Here is a 16264-nt window from a genome sequence, read left to right on the forward strand (position 1 = left end):
GTTGATGATAATGAGGAGGAAGTTACGACTGTGAATGAACATGTTGAACATCCATTCTGTAATTCATATAATCCTGAAGAAGAAAAAGAAGAAGAAAAGTCCCCGAAGAAAAGAAAATGCCACGGGCGTATAACTGGAATATGCCAGAATTACTTCAGATACCGGAAGAAGAGTTGATAAAGAAAGCAGTTGATTGTTACACAAAAGTTATTCGTATCAAGAAAGATGATTGTTTTGATACAAAGGAAGACTTGAAGATAGCTTTATATACGAAATGTGTGGAAGATGGCTATCAACTAAAAGTTAACAAATCAAGCAAAGATCGTTTCGAAACAAGGTGTATGATTGACAAAAACTGTACGTGGCGTATGATTGCAAAGAGAATAAAAGATTGCAAAATGTTTCAAGTTAGGACTTTTATTGATAAACATACATGTTCAAGAACCCAAGTTTTTCCTCACCATAGACAGGCAAACAAAAAGGTGTTGGGTGGTTTTCTGGCTGAGTTAATGTTTTTGAATGGCGGGGTATATCGGGGACATGAAATTATGACTGACATGAATGCTCGGTTCAAGATTAGTATATCATATTCTCAAGCTTGGAGAGCCAAATGTTATGCCTTGGAATTGTTGAGGGGGTCGCCAGAAGCATCGTTTGCCCAACTGCCGGCTTATTGTCACAATTTAAAGCTGAAAAATCCTGGGTCGGTAACTCATATCAAAACAGATAGAGATGGACGCTTTGAGTTGCTGTTTATCGCCATTGGTGCTACGGTTAGTAAATCAATATAATTTTGTTGACTCATTTTTGTTAGTTACATGCATTTCACATTTAAATGATTATATTTCTTGTGTATATTATTTTGTAGATTCGTTCGTTTATTACTTGCATGCGCCCAGTTATTATAGTTGACGGAGCACATTTGAAAGGTCGATACCTTGGAGTAAACTTATTAGCAGTAGCCATGGATGCTAACAATGGGATATTGCCAATAGCTTACGGGGTTGGCAAATCTGAAACCTCTGATTCATGGACATGGTTTATGGGGCATCTTAGGGATTGCATAGGTCCTATTAGCAATCTGACAATCATATCCGATAGGGCAAACTCAATTGACAACGCTGTTAGAAGGTGTTTCCCAGATGCTTTTCATGGACTTTGTGGTGTTCATTTGTATAGAAATCTAAATCAAGGTCTGCTGGTATAAAAAAGCACAAATGGACATACTGGAAGGCTGTAAAAGCTTATCGGGAAGTGGATTTCAATAAGCATATAAATTGTTTAAGACGTGTTTTGCCTCAGTGTGCTCAAACACTAGAAGATGTCGGTTTGAAAGATGGTCAAGAGTACATCAACTTGGAGCAAGATATGGTTTCATGACGTCTAATAGTGCAGAATCAATCAACGCTCTAAGTCGTCATTCCCGGAAATTACCCATTACTATGTTAATGGAGTTTTTTCGAGCCTCTATTCAACAGTGGTACTACAAGAAAAGAAACCATGCAGGTATTATTTCTTTGAATTCGTAACTTATCATATTTATATATTTACTAAGTATTGTTTATTTAAATTTACAGGAACATTGGAACATCGTGTTACAACATGGACTGAAAAAAAGATAACGAAACGTGTTGTGAAGTCAACGTCATGGAGAGTTGAACCATGTTCAAACACTTTGTTTCAAGTACTGGATAATAACTTAAATGGGCTAGTCGATCTAAATGCAAAGACGTGTAGTTGTATGAAATGGCAAACATCTGGTTATCCGTGTGGCCATGTTATAAAAGTTGCTCTTCATTTAAACCAAGATGATTCAAGCGCATACGCTATGGATTGCTACACTACAGAAGTTTATCGACAGACTTATGCCGAGATTGTCTACCCTATTCCACATCCTTCTGAGTGGGACATACCAGATGACTTACAAACAGTTTTGCCACCAGCCATGGACAGAAGGCTACCTGGCCGACCAAAAAGTCACGATCGTATACCGTCTAAGGGTGAAGAGAAGAAGAGATCGACATGTAGTCGGTGCAAGGAAAGTGGTCATACAAGGTTGACATGTGGATCACCAGTGCCATCAAAATCATCTTTTCCTCTACCAAAATATGGATCCTCATCAAAATCCAAAGCTCATATGGTGTGAACTTTGTATTATGTAAACGTTGTTATTCAGTTGTATTATGTAAACGTTTTAACATTTAACATTTTATGTGTATTATGTAAACGTTGCCATCAAAAGCTCATATGCAAACGTTGTATTATGTGGATTTTATGTGTGAACTTTTAACATTTTCAGTTGAATTAATGACTCAGGCCAACCATTTTGACTTAACCAACTCTTGTTATTCAGTTGTTATCACTATTAGGCATGCATTTGACTATCGCAACACGGAAAATACAATCGCAACGCGAAATGAAAATCCCAACATGAAAATCGCAACGCGAAATGAAAATCGCAACGAGAGAATCGCAATGCGAAATGAAAATCGCAATGCGAAATGAAAATCGCAACGAGAGAATCGCAATGCGAAATGAAAATCGCAATGCGAAATGAAAATCGAACGACATAATCGCAATGCGAAATTAAAATCGCAATACGAAATGAAAATCGCAATGCGAAATGAAAATCGCAATGCGAAATGAAAATCGCAACGAAAGAATCGCAATGCGAAATGAAAATCGCAATGCGAAATGAAAATCGCAACGAGATAATCGCAATGCGAAATTATAAACGCATTGCGATTTTCATTTCCGCATTGCGATTTTCATTTCGCATTGCGATTCTCTCGTTGCGATTTTCATTTCGCATTGCGATTTTCATTTCGCATTGCGATAGTCATTTTTGCCTTCAACATAATGCAGATTGAAATCAACAAAATCAACATTACATTTCAATCAATTAAACAAGCACAAATAAGAATTATGTTCGCATCAATTACACAAATCAACTTTTACAAATCATCTTTTACAAATCAATTAAACAATCAAAAAATAAGCAATAATTCTTATTTCCGATCATCTACTATTGAATCAACTTTTACAAATCAATTAAACAATCAAAAACAATCAATTAAACTATTGAATCAACTTTTGCAGCTCGACATCATTTTCACGCAGTTCACTTCTGAGATTAACCTGCAGAAACCAAACATTTGTTCAAACAACACTTTCTACGCAAATTATTGAATTCTAGTTACTTAACCAAACATTTTCATTTATAAGTATATAAACTTACCAATTGTTTATGGACATTTTTATAACGCGGATGCAGGTAGGCAGCGTCTCGTATATCGATTTAGCCATATAATGCCGAAACCACAAGCCTACTGCAGCTTTATCTCTATCGGTGGGAGGTAGATACTTGATGCTTCCCGTCGTCAAACGCTCCAACGCCAAGCATACGAGAGGACCACAATCTCCTCTGGCTCCGCTCGTTTGTTGTGGCGCGGTCTCGTCTCTAATAACTGTAATATTGAGCTTCTTTGGCTTCTTGTTTCCAGAACGAGTCCAATAATTGATCGCATCCAAGAATTTAGCCAAATGAGAGCTCCATCCCTTAATAACATCTCTTAAATCAGCCAATGATATGTAATTTATCATGCTGTCATACACTATTGTCTTAAGGGATGGGAGCTGAAGCTCGACGAGAATCCAATGTTTACGTTCCAAAACAGGGATAAACACCTGCAATCATAAGTAATAATTCATTCATTTGCGCACTTATTTCATAAAACCTTTAAACTCAATCTAAAATAAATACTAACCTTATCGACCTCCCACCATGCAGGATAAAGTTTAGCTTGTCCATTGCCCAAATCAAATGATTCATCTCGTGCATTCTTCAAGTGAACGGCGTGAAAAGACGTCGGCATTATTGTATATCGTATATTTTTATTTTTCTTAAGTTTTCTTATTATTAGAAGACGTGTCACCCACGCATCGATATGCTGTTTTACAAAAAAAGACATATATTAGTGACTTACATAAATTTAAAAAAAAATTAATCAAATTGAAATATAAGAAAAATATAAGACTTACCCCCCCATCGAAATAGCCATTGTCTTCGACCCCTAATAATACGCCCCACCAAGGCCGTTCAAGCAACAAAAAGATATCATCGGTGAGCTTGCATATGTCAGTGAAACACCCCTTGCTCCGCTCATGTAGATAAAAATCAACTGCGGTCTTAGCCCAAAGGGTGTTATCCAAAATTGTGTCCGGTAGTTGTTCCCTCTCCTCTTCAGATACCGGTATGGTACTGGCCGGTAACTCATACGAGAGCCAACTCTCATCCATCATGTCCGGAACCGGTGGGGGTTTCTCAATACTTCGATATATTACCCCATGTGAATCAGACTCTGGAATGGTGGGAGGGACCTCTTCAACGATGACAGTTGCCTCTTGAACGGTGGGAGGGGACTCTCGAGGAATGATATGGGGGCCTCTTCAACGATAGGAGTGGACTCTTGAGGGATGACAGGCGAGTCGGGCTTCTTCTTGCGGTGTCTTCGCACTATTGGGGTGTACGGAGACTTAATAGCACGTGCACGCTGTCTGATGCGTGAACTCCGTCGTGCAAGCATAACCCGACGTAAAGCATCCACTCTATCGGCCGCTAAATAATTAAATACAAAAATCAGTAAATAACAGACATGATCTTTAAACAGTGAAAACAAAGACAAATATGTTTCAAACTTGCATTGTATTCACCCAAGTCATTATTCTATCATAGTTCACAAAATGCATCAGATAACAAAGAAAAATATGTTTCAAACTAATACCCTGAAGTTAGTATTTGTCTTTGTTTTGTCTATTGGTTGAAGTAATGCAATCCATTCAAGTTTCAATTTGCAGAAGAAGAAATAGTTTACTTTCGCAACACGAAACTTAAAATCGCAACGCGAAACCAAAATCGCAACGCGAAATGAAAATCGCAACGACAGAATCGCAATGCGAAATGAAAATCGCAACGAAAGAATCGCAACGCGAAATGAAAATCGCAATGCGATTTTGGTTTCGCGTTGCGATCTTGTCGTTGCGATTTTGGTTTCGCGTTGCGATTCTGTCGTTGCGATTTTCATTTCGCGTTGCGATTTTGGTTTCGCGTTGCGATTTTAAGTTTCGTGTTGCGAAAGTAAACTATTTCTTCTTCTGCAAATTGAAACTTGAATGGATAAATTTACTTTCAACCAAAAGATAAAACAAAGACAAATACTATTTCACAGTGTTAAAGAATACACAGTTTAGCAGAATTGGCAGCAACCGAACAAATTTACTTTCAACCAAAAGACAAAACAAAGACAAATACTATTTCACAGTGTTAAAGAATACACAGTTTAGCAGAATTGGCAGCAACCGAACAAATTTACTTTCAACCAAAAGACAAAACAAAGACAAATACTATTTCACAGTGTTAAAGAATACACAGTTTAGCAGAATTGGCAGCAACCGAACAAATTTACTTTCAACCAAAAGACAAAACAACGACAATATATTTCACAGTGTTAAAGAATACACAGTTTAGCAGAATTGGCAGCAACCGAACAAATTTACTTTCAACCAAAAGACAAAACAAAGACAAATACTATTTCACAGTGTTAAAGAATACACAGTTTAGCAGAATTGGCAGCAACCGAACAAATTTACTAAGCAATCTAAGTGAAATGGCTAATCTAAGTGAAATTACGAGTAAATTTATCATTAAGTTAAATATGGAAAATCTTAAACTTACCTCGTTGCGTAGAGTATGAACCTCATTCTGCAACGATACTATCATCTCACGTAGAGCGGCAACCTCACCACGTAAAGTTGACACCTCCACACGCCATGCACCATCGTTATCGCGTAGAGTACCGATCTCCTCACGCAAGGCATTGACCTCATCACGTAACTCCCTTGACTCATCCCGTTGAGGTGGAGGTGGAGAACAGGGAGATAGGAGTCGTGGCATCTTTGCCGGTCGCCTATCATGAGGTGGGTGGAGAAGAGGCTCGATGATGTGACGGGATAGGTGATGGCTCTCGTTCTAGAGATGTATAGTCGGGTCGATCGGGTGATGGCTCTAGGTGAGGTGATGGCTCTCGAATTGGAGGAAGTGGATGCTGCTCATCATCCGTGCCATCAAAAAAATTCTGACTAGCTTGCCACCAATCAGTGGCAAGCTCTTCCTCCGTGGGTGTCAGTCTTTGTAATGGAATGTTGGCCTCCTAAAATATAAAAACTCAAACAAAGTTAAACGTCTACTATTAATACTTGTTTATATATTATATGAAAGTATTTGTGTTAACTTACATTATTTATTGTGGCATATGGTATTAAGTCTTCCCAATCCAACAGAGTTTTCCTCTTCCAGGAAATAGCCCTGGGAATATCATTTGACGTTTTTATTGCATATGTACGCATGCTGGGGAAAGCCTCGAATATCCAAATCTACAAACAATATAATAACAAAATTAGTAATTGTTAAATAATTAATTATAATTTTAGAAACATTATATAGAAATTCTTACCTTAAAGGCCCAAACAAAGCCTGACAAAGTGTATTTGGACCCATCGCCCGCAAACTTTTGCGGTCATCAAAGGCAGACGACAACTTAGTCCAGGTAGCTTTCCATATATACGAACCCCACGGAAACAGATTCCATGCATTCAGGTCCTCTACCAATATTATTAGCTCCCGATGAATAGGTTGTCTGGCCTCTCTGCCTAAAAAGCCGGCATACACAAGTAGTAGAAGGCATACTCGGACAACATCGACGTCTTCCATCCGAGTGAAACCAGCTTTCTTATTAAATAATTTCTTCAGGTCGTCGACATGTAGGTTCGGCTTCTCCATTGACTCATCCGGAAAAACCCGGGATAACCATGATGGGCGGGCGATATGACGAGTGTACCGGCCTACATCATCGTGTCCGAATCGTAGACCAGTGATTAAGCAGAACTCCTTCCGCCCAAAGCAAGTATACGCTGGTGGAAAATGAAACCATATCTCTTCCTCACCACGTTGTATACTGTCGGGTAGATTTGATGTCATGGTCTGAAGCCACAAATGGGTCAAATTAGCATCTCCACCCGGATGCTGTACTCTCAGCCATGGCCCGAAGCAGGTTTCCTCAAACAATTGTCTTTGAGCAGGTGAAAGCTTCTTTGCAATTGTAGTGGCCAGGCTGACTTTATTTCTCAAGGTCAATTGAGCCGAAAAAAATTTCTACAAAAACAATAAACATACCAAGTTAGATATACCAAAAACTACACTGTGAAGATATACCAAAAACAATAAACATAAAAAGTAGTAGTTTATTCTTTAAACTAAAATTTGCAACACTGTTTTGTCTTTTGGTTGAAATGAAAATCGCAACGAGAGAATCGCAACGCGAGATGACAATCGCAACGAGAGAATCGCAACGCGAAATGAAAATCGCAACGAGAGAATCGCAACGCGAAATGAAAATCGCAATGCGATTTTGGTTTCGCGTTGCGATTCTCTCGTTGCGATTTCCATTTCGCGTTGCGATTCTCTCGTTGCGACAGTCATTCTCTCGTTGCGATTTTCATTTATCTCGTTGCGACTCTTCTGCAAATTGAAACTTGAATGGATTGCATTACTTCAACCAAAGACAGAACAAAGACAAAGACAAATACTAACTTGAAAATCGCAACGAGAGATAGCAACGCGAAATGAAAATCGCAACGACAGAATCGTAACGCGAAATGAAATCTAAGTGAAATGGTTAATCTATTATTGAAATGACCAGTAAACTTATCATCAGTTTCAATATGAAAAACCTACAATAATGCAAACATTTCAAAATAAAAATAATTAAAAAAACTAACCCTCGGAGGTTGATTTTCCATTTCTGAATATTGTGAGGGATTTCTGACCGTGAATGGTTGTGAGGGATTTCGCCGGAGATGGGACGGAAATCTTCGGAGATGGGGACGGATTTCTTCGCCGTAGAGAGTGAGAGATGGAGATGGGACTGAGTTGTGATTTTAGGTTTTAGGTTATGAGTTGCGATTACGGGATTTTGTCTTAATATTCTTTTTGTAATTTGAAAATAAAATACGCGTAGCGATTATAATGGCGCTTTAAATATCGCGTTGCGATTTACGGATACGCGTTGCGATTTTATGTATTATCGTTGCGATTTACGGATACGCGTTGCGATATACGGATACGCATTGCGATTTACCCATACGCGTTGCGATTTACGGATACACGTTGCGATTTACGGATACGCGTTGCGATTTATGTGTTCGCGTTGCGATTTTCATATTCGCGTTGCGATTTTGGAAAATCGCAATGCGAATTTGTACTATCGCATCGCGATTTTCAAGAATCGCGTTGCGATTTTGGAAACTGATTTGCGATTCTGGAAACTGATTTGCGATTCTGGGGATCGCGTTGCGATTTTTATTTCGCGTTGCGATTTTGTTGGTCATTTTGGCAAATCCAAAAAAAGTTGGTTAAAATCGTATATTATAACTTTTTTTTGGTCACTGAGGCGATTTTCTCTTTTTTTTTGGTCAAATCTCCATAACAAACTAATTAAATTAATATTTGAAGTTTTTTTTCCTTCAATTTTAACCAAGTTAAAATTCAAATTGGCCATGCCATAAGTATACAGGTGGACATCATGTTGAATGCTTTTTCTTAACTTTTGCAGTAGCTTAGGGTATTTACTGAGATTGTTAAATTCACTATGATCATCCCTTACAGATAAATAATTTCTGGAGAATTATTGGAAAGATATTCTCATCATATTTGATAATGCTTTACTTAAGTGTGTAATAAGAGATTAAGATATCGTTCAGTGTAGCTTGTTAAAAGTATTTTAGGTTAAAAGTTCGTTTCGACCGTAAAATCAATGTCAAACGTATAAAAAAAATATTGGCCGTGAAAACCGTGGTTTCAAACCAACCATAAAAACTATGATTTCTAACTTTTTTTTTAATTTCAACTTTACGTTTGTAAACAAATTATAATTTTATCCTTACCAATACATGAACTACGTTCAATTATATATTTACATTTTATTTTAAAATTTTACTGCTAATGTCCTTAAAAATAATTTATTACTTAATAATTTATTTTAATTACTATTGTTTTGTTAATATTCTTTTTGTCAAAACAATTATTTAAATTATTATTTGATAATAATTTTATGTCCACTTGTTAAAAAGTTTTGATAATATATTTTTTTAATAAAATATTTTGTATATAAAAATATTATTAATGTGTTATCTTAAAATATTTTTTATATTTTTATTATAGTTTAAGTTAATATATTTTATATATCACAATATTAATAAAGTGTAAATATAATTTAAATGATATATTTCTAATTTACGATATAATGTCTATAATGGACATTTTATCTTTTCAAATTCATCTTTTAATAATAATCCTAAACAATTAAATTTTAAATTATACTTAGTACTTTTAAAAGTTCGTCTCTACAACACTTTTAAAAGTTACTTTTCAAAAATTAAACCAAACTAAACTTAAATTGATTTATTAAATAAATTAATATTACAAAATTGTCAAACTCTTGTTTCTTTACGATCTAGTCCTAGTTTGGTTAACATGATTGCCATCGTAATATCTAAAAATATATAATTTTGAATGTGTTAACACCTTATCTATTTATTTGGAGGTTTGAGTGATTTAGACATTTATACATGAAAAAAGTATTATTTCTATGAATATTAAAATTATTTCGGACATTTTTGAGGTGCTAAGCAAAAATTTAAAAATAGGTCCTACAAATCAAATTTATATTTATTATATCGAATAATTAATTTAATAATATATTAACAAACTATAGAAAATAATTAAATTATGGACATTAAGTTATAATGTAGAAAATATGACTATTTTATAAAATTAAAAAAAAGAATAGGAGCCCTTAATTATAAATGTAAAAAATGAGACACCTGAGCAATAACTAGGGGTGTTCAAACTTCGGTTAGAATCGATTTAACCGACGAACTAAAGTTTTTTCGGTTAATCGATCATTTATTTTTTAGCTTGGTCGATTAACGGTGAATGATTTTTTTTCAAATTTCGTTATTGGTTAATTCGATTTGAAATTGATCGGTTAATCAAATTAACCACATTAATTGAAATTATTAAATATTTAATATATTATATATATTATTTATATATTATGTAGCCTAAATTTTGGTTTTAATCAAATTAATCGAAAATATAAGATATTTTAATATATAATATATATTATTTATAAACTTAGCTTAATTCAGTAATCGACCGATTAACTAAATTTTGTTCAGTTTGGTTAATTATTTTTTAAAAAAAAATTTAGTTCGATTAATGGTTAAAGCAAAATAAATTTCGATTATTAAATTTTTAAAAATTTAATTTAATCGATTAATCGAATCGACCGATTAAACACCCTAAACTCGGAGCGCTCCCTTTAGGCAATATAATACCTCTTTTTATATCAACGAGTTAAAAGGATAAATTGATCTTTAGATTTTTCTCTTATCTTAATATTTTATTATTTTATTTTTCGTCTGATTTAGATACCTTCATCGAGGATTAGTCTATCATTAATAAATGATAACACAATTCAATAATCGAATGATACGCAACAATATTTACGTAATTTATATATCATGCGATAAATTCAAATAATTAATTGATTATTTTTAAAACACATAAAAATTTAAATAATTAAAAAAATATAATTTAAAGAAATAAAAGAAATTAGATACTGAAAAAGGAAAGATAATATAATTCAATTTTAAGTTATCATTTAAATATTTGTTACTAAAAAAGGAAAGATAATATAATTAAATAATTAAATATTAGATACTAAAAAAGAAAGATAATATAATTAAATATTAGGTTATCATTTGAGTTAAAAATTAAATAAATGATGGGAAAAAAATCGGCTAGCTTCCAAACCATTAAAATGTTGTATTATAATTATTAATAAAAAAAGATTTTTTTTTACTTATAAATTTAAAAAAAATTATTAAATTTGACAAGTCATAGAAGTGGTACCCCTCACTATAATATTCACACCAAAAGAATATCCGTCACAATGACATCCAATGTTTGTACGGTGATAGTCTATGACATTGGTGGTTATTATTAAACTAATAAAGAATAAACTGATTATTAAAAAGGGCAAAACTACACCATTAGTCACCAACATAGCACTTCTCTCCTATTTTAATCATCAAATTAATTCTTTTAATAAAAATATTATTAATTTATTTATTTAATTTTGATCATTTATCGCTAAAAATTTAATAGAAAAATTAGATATTGCTTTGTTAAATTTTTATCAAAATTTATATTGAAGTTATATTATATTGCTCACGAATCAAGTGACTTTGATGGTAAAAAAATTGTTATTTCTTGAGGAATCGAATTCAAACATTAAAAATATCAGGAGTGTGAGCATTCATGGTTAAGAGGGCAAGAGTTTTTTTAACATATAGTTATCAAAGGTTTTGAATTTAAATACGATACTTGTATGAATACATAAAAAATAATTTAATATCAGCTAAATTAGGACTGGATCGAATCGAATATAATTGTTCGATAACTTAATTATTTAATGCAAAGAAAACATATTATTAATTGATGTCCAAAGGAAGAGTTACAGGACAAGAAGCACCAACATCAAAAGTGAAAATCTAGGATCTCAATTTGCTGGGATTCTATTACAAGTCCACTCCAATGGCTAAAAGCCAAAATTCATGCCACTAAAACATAAAGTTCAAAAACGACATCACTTTAATTTATTAAAATTATTAAACATTTTAATTGGTGAAATTTGCCACGGTGGCTTGTGGCTCACAAGCTTTAGCGGATGGAACGGCTTCAACACCGGGGTGTGGCTCAACCGGCTCGCAAAGCAGCTCGGCCGGGAGTTCACCGATTCCCTTCAAGTAAAAGGTGTAGAAAATCTTGAAGGGGAAAACGATTTGGCGAAGCTTAACCTGACCGGTGACACCTTCAAAGATGCCTGACCCGCCAGTAATAGCCAGATACGTGTCCTCGTATGTCAAGTACGGTCCCTGCACAGCTATGTGACCGTAGCTTCCGAAGTAGAAGCTGAATATGGCCTCGTACCGGTCACCTTTCATCTCCGGTTTGTTCTCGATTAAAATGCATATCCCCGCCGTTATTCCGATCCGTTTCTCCAAGTCTCCCCTGTAAATCTGAAATAAACAGGACTAAATTACAACTGCCCAAATAATATAGGGACTAATGGTGTAATTAGTCTTTTCTTTTTGATTTTTTTGTTTTCCCGAGAAACAAACAATTCAGTCCAGAAAATGAAAAAGGAGAAGAAAGGCTTACTTTGTTGCTGAAAGGGACAAGATCGCCAAGTGAGTTGACAGATTTCTGGCTTAAACGAAGATAAGCTGGACTCCCACGATCTCTCTCGTTCAACTCATAAATATGCATTTCTTGAACTTTCTCTGCAACAAAACAAAACCCAGAAAAAATGTTTGAATCAACAAGATCAACCCAAAGAGACAAATCAAACTAAAAATATGAAAGTATAAAACTGATGGGTTTCAATCAAAACCGGTAAAAGAAGGGTGACTATTACCGGCAGTTGAGCTAACAGATGAAAAGGCTTGGGTTTTGCAAGTGAAAGCCTGTTTGGGAGCCGAGAAAGTACTGCAGTTCGATGCCAAAAGCTTGTGACTCTGAGTTAGAGATGGGTATTTGATGAGTTTGATGGATGAAGCAGGCAGCAAGGAGTTGATGGTCGAAGTTGATCGGGGTTTCCCTATTATCCCAGAAGAAATGGCAGAGCTCAGAGCAGATCTCGAGGCAGCCATTGGTTCTTGAAACTCCGACTTTACCGTGTTTGGGGAGAAGGAAAGTGGAGGAATTTGATGAGTATATGATTAAGATTTAGACCATATTTATGGAAAGGAATAATTGTTTCTATCCGGGGGGGGGGGGCGGTTGGTGGACGGTGAAAATTTTTGACACGTGGGTTTTGGGTGTATGCTATGACGTACAACTATGGATTGGACTGTGTGGAATGTGCCAACGTGGACGGTCAAGGCAGTCTTAAATATATTACTATTTCTTTTACGTGTGAAAAAAAGGTAGAAATGGTGCGTTACATTTTGTATTATGTTTCAATACACGTGATTTGATTTCAAATAAACATTTATTTATTTGGACGGAGCGAGGTTTCCTTTCTTTAAAATTAGATGGGATATTATTTATTAAAAAAGCTACAAAAAGTAAAATGGTAAATGGGTAAATTATACCGTTCTTTACTATACTTTATTGTCTCTCCTATTTTGTTCACCAAACTTTTAATTTTTTTAATTTATTCACTAAACTTTACAAATTAAATAATTTTGCTCACTCCCCCGTTTTCTCTCTAACGGCTGATTTTTTATTATTATTTAATATAAAATAGTTAAAAAATAAAATAAAAATAGAAGGTGGACGGATGCCACTGCCGACCACCGTTGACCGCTATAGATGGTGATCGTTTGATCTCAAAATGGGATGGGTCGCTTTTCCTCCACGTCGTGAGTTTGAATCCGACCTCATTTTGTCAGAAGTTGCTCCGAAGTTCACAAATTTGAGATTGAAAGTGAGGAAACTGAAACGTTTCAGTCCAAATTCATGGGTTTTAGGATATTTTCTGGTGAAACAACCACCATATCCGAACTCAGGGGGTCGAGACGAGCCGACCCATCCCATTTTTGGACTGAACGACCACCATCTACGACAGTTGACGGTGGCCGGGATAAAAATGATGTGGTGCCCGACAGAGAGAAAATGGAGAAAATAAGGAAAAAAGTAAATTACACCATGAGTAATTAAACTTTACTCTATCTCATATTTTACTCACAAAAACGACATTATTTTATAGTATATTCAAAACAACGTCGTTTTGATTCATGTGCCACTTCATAACGCCGTTAAAAAATTAACGGCAAAGTGAGCAAAATAATTCAATCTGTAAATTTTGATGAGCAAATTAGAAAAATTGAAAAGTTCAGTGAGCAAAATAGGAAGGAGAGTAAAGTGGAGTGAGGAACTGTGTAATTTACCCATGATAAATTATGGAGTATTAATAATCATTAAATTTTTATAATTATTTTATATCCAGTGGTCGGAAAAATACAGAAAAATTCCAGAAAATATTTAAAGCACGAGAAGTCACTTACAATCATCAGTTTCCCAAAAAGATTGATGAAAATGGGGGTTTTATAAAACCTAACTATTTGAACCTTTACTAGTTACAATTGACGATAGTGAACATAAATCTAAGAACACCATATGAACAGGGTCGACGAGATGAACATAATGGTACCAAAGGCGTCTCACACCACCACACGGTTAGCGGTGAATCGAAAAAAACTAATATGGGTAGATAGAGAGAAAAATATTTCTGATTTTCACGAACATGGGAAAAAAGAGTGGATAAGAAAGGTGTTACTTTTTTTAAACCAACTTAAACTTTTGGGTAAATTATTCCCTAAGTTCCTAAATTCCAAAAACTCACAAACTGACATTAACTTTTATAATACTTTCAATTGAGTCCCAATTCGAGATGTGACAACTCTCTCCCCTTAAGAAAATTTTGACCTCAATATTTTACATGATAAAAAAGATGAAGAAACAACACCCTCATGAACAACAGAGTTACTGAAATGACCTTCCGAAACCATGGTTACCCCACAGTACTTTAACCATTGATATTAATATGATTATTAGAACTTGATGTTTTGCAATTAGTCCTACTCATCACATAACCTGTCAAGGAGTAGACCTCAGTCAACGGTAAATGATCATTCTAATCATCTCAGAACCCTATAATATGACATTTCAAAATCTGAATAGTTTACCCAAATAGATCATCATACTACAGATAATAGGTTGTACCGAAGTTTTAATCGTGTATCAGAGCCTCAAGAAGAGTTTTTTTAGAACTGTGACACAAATCCCATATCTCGGTCAGTCTTCATAGATAAGGGAAACTCCTCAAAGTAAACAATCTCAGAAGTAAGTAACCCAGTCAGTTATCAGGAATGTAACCAGTTCGAATAAGAATAAATTAAATGGATTTATCTAGATGATTGATAAAACACATATTAAATCTTACTTTGATAGAGTCAAAGGCAATCTACTGAAAAAGTTTACAATTACTCACTCATAAATCTACTCTAAAGTCTGTATGGGTTGAAATAAACTAGACAGAAATAAAATTATAGTTTTCATACTTTCATAGTAATAGTCGAAATTGACTCCCTCCCTTCGAGACAATCTGAATCAAAGTAATATATATGTTAAATCCTTTCGATTTTCATAATATAGACAATACATATGAAATTCTTATATTCAATCCCATTCAGAATACTTCAAAACTTATACTCATGTTTCATAATAATGAATATCAAATATAGAGTTAATAATTCCAAGGGAAGAGGAATGATAGTGTCGAAACACTTTCCCTAAGTAAAATTGAATTAGAACGATACAAATATCCTATTTATTAACTGAAAGATGAAGTTATTAGTATGTATCGAAACTAATCTACGAAGGATTTGAAAGAATTCAAAATAATTCATACCAAAATAATATTCCATTATGGAATGCAAAACTTTACACAAATCTTTGGCAACTCATGCGTTTCTAATATAATATTGGTAAAAAATCCTTTTTTTCTAGGAAACCCACGATGTGATAGAATAAGAACTCGATTAGGTTGTCGTTATTACAGGAATCCATTTATATTCTTATATTATCACGCAGAACTAAATTTTTTCAAACCTCACAATCGAGATGAACTTAAAAGAACATTTACTTATAAGGTATATAAAATTCCTACGAGTTACTTCTTAGGAAAGATTTTATAACGAGTTTAGAGATTACGGTCATAGTTTCCCATTTAAAACTGAACATAATGTTGAAAACCAGATATTATCACATCTTAATTTCAGGAGAAAATCGAGAATAAATTATGAATTACTAATGCAGTTTAGCCGAAGAGGACTGAAGAGTGTTAAAAGTACACCAAGAACATATATCTCTACCTTTTCTACTTTAGGAGTTGACTAAAAATGTTTCAGTTTAGACATATGTTGATTCCCCTAACAGTGAATAACGATCGCTATTTGACTTAATTACAAGAGTTCAGACCTTATACCCTAAATAACCAATTAAGGTGTCTAAACGACAACATACATCCAAATCAGGCTCACATCTATATATTAAGTACTAAACTATCATTACATA

At 34.3% G+C, this 16264-nt stretch overlaps 1 protein-coding gene across 1 annotated transcript; it reads right to left on the minus strand.

The window, feature by feature from the left end:
• Positions 1–11664: 11664 nt before the first annotated feature.
• LOC120209033 (allene oxide cyclase, chloroplastic-like) lies at positions 11665–12893 on the minus strand. Its single transcript, XM_039208120.1, has 3 exons — positions 12600–12893; positions 12344–12465; positions 11665–12201 (listed from the first exon to the last, which is right to left on the minus strand). Exons 1-3 carry the CDS (start codon positions 12832–12834, stop codon positions 11800–11802), a joined length of 759 nt encoding a protein of 252 aa, XP_039064051.1. The 5' UTR covers positions 12835–12893; the 3' UTR covers positions 11665–11799.
• Positions 12894–16264: the final 3371 nt, after the last annotated feature.

Source organism: Hibiscus syriacus, unplaced genomic scaffold (assembly GCF_006381635.1).
Source record: "Hibiscus syriacus cultivar Baekdansim isolate YM2019G1 unplaced genomic scaffold, ASM638163v2 tig00018060_pilon, whole genome shotgun sequence".
In the NCBI taxonomy this organism is placed as follows: Eukaryota; Viridiplantae; Streptophyta; class Magnoliopsida; order Malvales; family Malvaceae; genus Hibiscus; species Hibiscus syriacus.